General features: G+C 40.6%; 1 protein-coding gene across 1 annotated transcript in view; it reads left to right on the top strand.

Moving 5' to 3' along the window:
- The window catches only part of PKD2 (polycystic kidney disease 2 (autosomal dominant)), a gene marked incomplete at its 5' end in the record, with an annotated part of 20,997 nt that extends 17,570 nt beyond the window's left edge, over positions 1-3,427 (top strand). The window contains 5 exons of the mRNA XM_010009396.1: positions 419-540; positions 1,398-1,515; positions 1,785-1,948; positions 2,705-2,852; positions 3,194-3,427. Coding sequence (XP_010007698.1) covers positions 419-540; positions 1,398-1,515; positions 1,785-1,948; positions 2,705-2,852; positions 3,194-3,427 — 786 coding nt within the window. The remainder of the gene's footprint in view (positions 1-418; positions 541-1,397; positions 1,516-1,784; positions 1,949-2,704; positions 2,853-3,193) is intronic.
- Positions 3,428-6,089: the final 2,662 nt, after the last annotated feature.

Raw genomic sequence — 6,089 nt, forward strand, 5'->3', positions numbered from 1 at the left:
AAAGCCTTGCCTCTTAACTGCGAAGGTATTTATATGTTGCCCATTTAAATGCTGAAATAAAAGATGGATAAACTGGAGGAAAAGAGATTCTTGCAGGGCTTTTGGAGCACACTGAATGATAGTATACACTAGCTGATCCTTGTAATTGGAAAGTTATTCGAAATCAAGTGTTAATATTTCATGATAAGTAAAACACGGAATAAGCCTTGCCTCTTAACTGCGAAGGTATTTATATGTTGCCCATTTAAATGCTGAAATAAAAGATGGATAAACTGGAGGAAAAGAGATTCTTGCAGGGCTTTTGGAGCACACTGAATGATAGTATACACTAGCTGATCCTTGTAATTGGAAAGTTATTCGAAATCAAGTGTTAATATTTCATGATAAGTAAAACACGGAATATCACTGTTTCTTTTAGGGCTACAACAAAGCCATGATCAAACTTAAATTGAAGAAAACTACTGTTGATGACATTTCAGAAAGCCTGAGACAGGGTGGGGGGAAATTAAATTTTGATGAACTCCGGCAAGATCTAAAAGGGTAAGGAAGAGGAAGCTGTTACTTCTTACCTGGAATAGTGTCTCCAGAGATATGTGATGTCTTTGATGCATCTGTGAGAAGCAAGAGAATGCTGCAGCATGTGAACAAATGTGAATGTAATGTGAACAAAGACAACACAGCAGAGTATTTTCTTTTGGTTAGTGGGTAACAAAGCATGTGCCTTTCCTGTATCTGGTGGGAGGTTTATGTAAGCAGACAGATGTGTACAGGTAAACAGTCTTTGCATGCGGGTTTGCAGGAATTGCACAAATTAGAATTCAAACTGAGGCATGAAACTGCAGCAGAAGAGAGGAGTGGTAAAAGAATGGTCAGTTTGAGGTGGAAGAGAAGTCTTAACTAAGGAGTTTGCTGAGCTCTGGCCCATGTAGTCTTCACTATGGCTGGTGTTGCTGCAGTGGGGCAGCATCTCACGCCAGGGGAAGGATTTGGTGCTCTGAGGCGCAACCTCCTTGAGTTGCTTTGTTGGTGGGTAGAAAGGGCCTGAGAAAGCAGAGATCTAAGGCGTTTGAGAAAATGGTAATATTTCTGTCCAAGCCACTGCAGGAGTTTGTGAACAGACAGGAATCTGAGGAAGTGGGAACAAATCAAGGAGGTATAGAAGGGATGGTTGTGAAGGAACAGGGTGCAGTCTAGGGGAGATTTGTGCTATTAACTAGTCAAAGGTGAGGGCTGAGGTTTTTGTTATCAGTGTTGTGAATTTATAGGCAGCACTGGGTTCAGTCTTGTCTTTGGCTGGGAGGTGAAAGTCTGTTGGAGTGAAGTGTTTTTCTAATGCTTAAAGTTCACTTAGCATCCAAAAAATGGGAAGTAAGGGAACTGTTTTACTCCCTTTTCAGGAAGGGGCACACGGATGCAGAGATTGAAGCAATATTTACCAAATATGACCAGGATGGGGACCAGGAATTGACAGAGCATGAACATCAGCAGATGAGAGATGACCTGGAGAAAGAGAGGGTGAGCCTGGCGTTAGGGAGTGATATGCCACCAGTGCTGCCTGCCAATCTTCTCCCTATGCTTGTTTCTGGAGGATTCTGCCCCAGAAGAATCCTCTTGTTTCCCTCCATATTTGCTCTCTTCCCTGCCTGTCTGAGCAGGACTGTAAATAAGCAAGGGGGAGCTGATGGAGGGCAAGAGGTCTTTGACCTTGACATCCCATCCCTCATGTAAATGAAAGGATGAAATCTTTACATCATCTCGTGTCTGTGGCTTGTGTTTTCACAAAGGAGGATCTGGACCTGGACAGGAGCTCTTTGCCACGTCCTCTGAGCAGCCGCAGCTTCCCCCGGAGCTTGGATGACTCCGAGGAGGATGAGGATGAGGACAGTGGACACAGCTCCAGGCGGAGGGGCAGCAGCTCTAGTGGGGTTTCCTATGAAGAGTTCCAAGTGTAAGTTCATTGTTCTGAGGGGGATGAATATGCATGGTTGTGTGGGTTTTTTCCTTTGGGTTTTCTTCTTTCAGTTACATAGTAGAGTCTCCTATAAGTCTATTAATCAAATTATTCATAAAAGTAAATGCTATGTTTTGAAGGTACTTAAGTCACTCTTCAGTATCTGAACTGGAATTACTGGGAATCAGATAGAAAATGAAAACCAAACCAACAAAAAAAAAATGCAACAAAAAAAGCCCCTGTCTGTAAAACCTGGTCATTGGAAAGACAGGGAAAATGGTCATAGTACAATAATGCCAGAAGACTTTTCTGTGTTTCTTAGTAGTAAAACCATGAGATTGTTTTAGGTTCATTGAGAACTTCAGGTTTATTTTTAATAAGAGTAAGTTAGTTATGAGTGTGTATTTTGTCTAAAATAATTGATCTCCATATTAATTAATTATAACAACACTAGCTGAATGAAGAATTTGAATAACAAGAACCAGCAAATCTTCATGAGGATTCCCTGAAAAGAGGGAAAACAGAATAGAATGTGTTGGGGTTTTTTTTTCCCCATCTGCTTTATCTCTGTGTTCTCTTTTTGCTCTTGCGTACCTTGTCCCTGCCCAGACAGTAGGACTGATTTGTGGAGAGTCAGATGCATGCTTGAATTAAAATGCTGTCTCATCCTTATCTGCTTTGTGTGTTCACATGCTTGAACGATACTGACTCGGAAATGTCAGGGTCACTGAAGCTCACACTTGTTGCCCTCAGACTCATGAGGCGGGTGGATCGCATGGAGCATTCTATCGGCAGTATTGTCTCCAAGATCGATGCCGTTATTGTGAAGCTCGAAGTGATGGAGAGAGCCAAACTAAAAAGGAGAGATGTGTTGGGAAGACTGTTAGATGGGGTGACAGAGGTAAGAAACCCACTGTCTCTTGTCTGGTCCAGCCAATAATTCTACTTGATTCTTGAGATGGGGCTAACTTGTGTGTGTGCTCTCCTCAGTATATTTAACATTTCTGGAGGTGGATTTAAATATACGAAAGTGTAATACAAATTGTGCAGTCATCAGTGAAGGTGACAACCTGGGCATTACATCACTGGAAAGAAAACCATTTATTGTAGTAGCAGTAGTGTTTCTCCACTAGGCTATGGAAATTCCTGAGTGGTACAAGATTTCCCCATGTTTGTATAGGGTTTTGCTTAGACTGTAGTGTGGAAACTGTCCTTTGAGCTGTTGCCTTTTAATGTGTTCAGGATGAAAGACTGGGTCGTGACAATGAAATACATAGAGAACAAATGGAGCGACTTGTGCGAGAGGAATTGGAGCGATGGGAATCGGATGATACAGCATCCCAAATGAGCCATCGGTTGGGAACACCGCTTGGACTGAATGGCCAGCCTCGTTCAAGGAACTCTCGGCCATCATCCTCCCAGTCAGATGGTATTGATGGGGGAGGAGGAAATGGGGGGAATAACATCCATGTGTAAGGATTAACTTTGTAGGCTATTCTAAATGTTTCAGGTCAGTAGTAAACCAGCAAATACACTACTCCACTGTTTCCCAGCATGAGGTGATCATCCTGATCAGACCACTAAGGACAATTCTCACTGGTGGGCAATATTCTCTTCAAAAGGTTTTCAGACCTGTGTAAGCCATGTGTCACGTGCAAGTTGCCAGCAATGAAACTGTCAGCTTTGGAAACGAAAGTGCAGGAGGCAGAATGGAAACCAGGTGTGACAAAATCTACCTGGCCAGAAGTTTGATTCCATACGTGTATTATGGGGAACACTTCCACGAGGGTGCCAAGCTTCAGGCAAAATAACATGCTGTGGCTAGAACACTCAAATGAAAGGCTGCGAGTGTTCTGCTTTCTGATGGAAAAGAGGAATTTTTTTTTTTAATGCTTTTAAAACCAGTTTTTAAAAGAAGATGGCATCAGTTTATTGCTTCATTCGTTGTAACAGCTGACACTTTTCAGAGATAAACCAGCACTTTTTTACTTCGTTTCTGCCTATTTTTCTGAGTTATTCTTGGCATACTAACATTTTAATCAACTTCAAATGTTCGTTTTTCCTGTTTTTGAGAAATACTATGTTTCTTTAAACAGAAGAAAATACACTCACTTCGTACAACTGTAAATCACACTATTCCATAATAGAAATGTACACATTACATGGGTTTGTGTGCCATTAGCGTTTCAAAAGCAGTATTTGAGAACTGCCTCTTCACACCCAATGGAAGTAATAATTTTGGGCTTTGTTGCAAAGTGCCCGTTTTTTAATGCTGTGTTCTCATGATCTAAGTGTTCCTGGGGTAAACGTTCCACAGATTCTTAGGTAAATATGGTTACTTTTCAGAAAACACATCCTTTCAAAGCACACAAAATTGAAAAACACCAACTATTCCTTGGGTGTGACAGGGAAGGGGACAGGGAAGTTGCTGATGGTTTGGAAAGTGCAATCTTGTGCTTTGTGGCATTCTCATCATGTCTCGACTGTGTAATCTGTATGTACATTTAACAAAACTGCTTGTAATATTATTAGGTGTGTTTCTACATATGCTTTTCTGCTGAGGTGCAACACTTGATGCCTTTGGAAAGGTGTTTGTAGTATAATCACTGATTTTTAGTATTTAATTTCCTCTGCTTTCCATGTCATAAAAGCTTTGTTTATGAAAGGAGATGCAACACTGAAATTATGTTGGTTTCCTGCAGAAAGCTTTGAGGCGTAGGTTTGCAGTTTTGCCTACCAACATGTTTCCATCTGTGGAATACTGGTTTAGCAGGGAGGTTCAGTAGTGCTTTTCTTCCTGAAGATGGCAATTGTATTTAAACACTTAGAGTTGCTGTAAAGGAAAATGGAAAACTACACAATCAAACACGTCTTAGCTGTTAGTAGGGTATATAGAGGGGAAAATGCCTATTGTTGGTGCTTTTTGTTTGAAAAAGCGTTTGTTGCCAGGTGTTAACACCTCGTTCTTGTGGTAGTGCTGCTTAGGCAAAGCTTAAACCTTGCATATGGTCTGCATATGGCAATTGCGTTGCCTGGATGTATGACGACTCAGAATTCCTTCTTTCTAGCCAGAGAACTTGCTAAAACTAAATAGACTTAATTTTTTTCCCTATTTTTAAGTTTATAAGAAACCGTATGCACAGAAGCTTAATATAAAGTGGTGCAGGAGGAAGTTCAATGTGGGGACTGGAATTTCATAGTAGCTTTGGCTTGAGAACAGAATGATGCAGGAAAACAGATTGTGATTCTGGTGAAGTATTTTTTCTTTCTGTGGGTTATTTTGTCCTGCACTAGGAGGAAATTGATACTCTTTCACAAGAAACCCTGTCAACTTCCCAAAACAGTGGTTAGGGCATTTGTGTGAAACGAGACACTCAGACTAAGCTCTGTCTTGTCTTGACTGAAAATTTTTGAGCCTTAGAACCCTTCCTGAGGAAAGCTTTTCTGTGTTGAACTGGCATTTCTGACTTAAACAGACCAAAAAAACCACTAGCTGAACACATGGCCAGCTGGTGTGCAAGGAGAACAAAAAAATACAATACAAAGCAATGTAAGTACTCATAGTGTTTATATCCATATCCAGAATGTGTAGTGTGTTGGTATGTGGCATGATTTACAGTTTAAACTTTGAGGCATGCTAACTAATTACATGTGTGTAACATGTAATTGATGTTGGGTTTCTAGGGTCAAGCATTACCTAAATGCTAAGATAGTATTTAAATAATCGTGTACTTAATCAATGACTTTGGCCAAATGGCCCAACCTGAGTTGTCCAGCCATCAGGTGCAACCTTATTCAGAATACCTTATGTTCAGGTGTGTGCCTGCAGCTTGTAAAATGTGTGACATGCTGAGGTTTATGGCAGCAGGGACCTGGTGGTCATCTGTTGATGAGGCACTGCCTTAATGGAGGAAAGAAAGCAAAACTAAACCTGTCAGTATGGTTTTAAATAGGTTTATTGTAAAGGTGTATCTTTCAAAATGTAAATTCAGTCAAACAGTTAATCTTCTATTTGTAGTGTATGTTTATTATGAAAATGTTTGCATTCATAGCTGTATTTGTTGAGATGTATTTCTGTAACGCGTCGTTACTTAATAACAAACTTCATCTTGAAGTGCAATAAGTTTTCATGGGGTAC

This window comes from Nestor notabilis, unplaced genomic scaffold (assembly GCF_000696875.1).
Source record: "Nestor notabilis isolate BGI_N333 unplaced genomic scaffold, ASM69687v1 scaffold5492, whole genome shotgun sequence".
Classification (NCBI taxonomy): Eukaryota; Metazoa; Chordata; class Aves; order Psittaciformes; family Psittacidae; genus Nestor; species Nestor notabilis.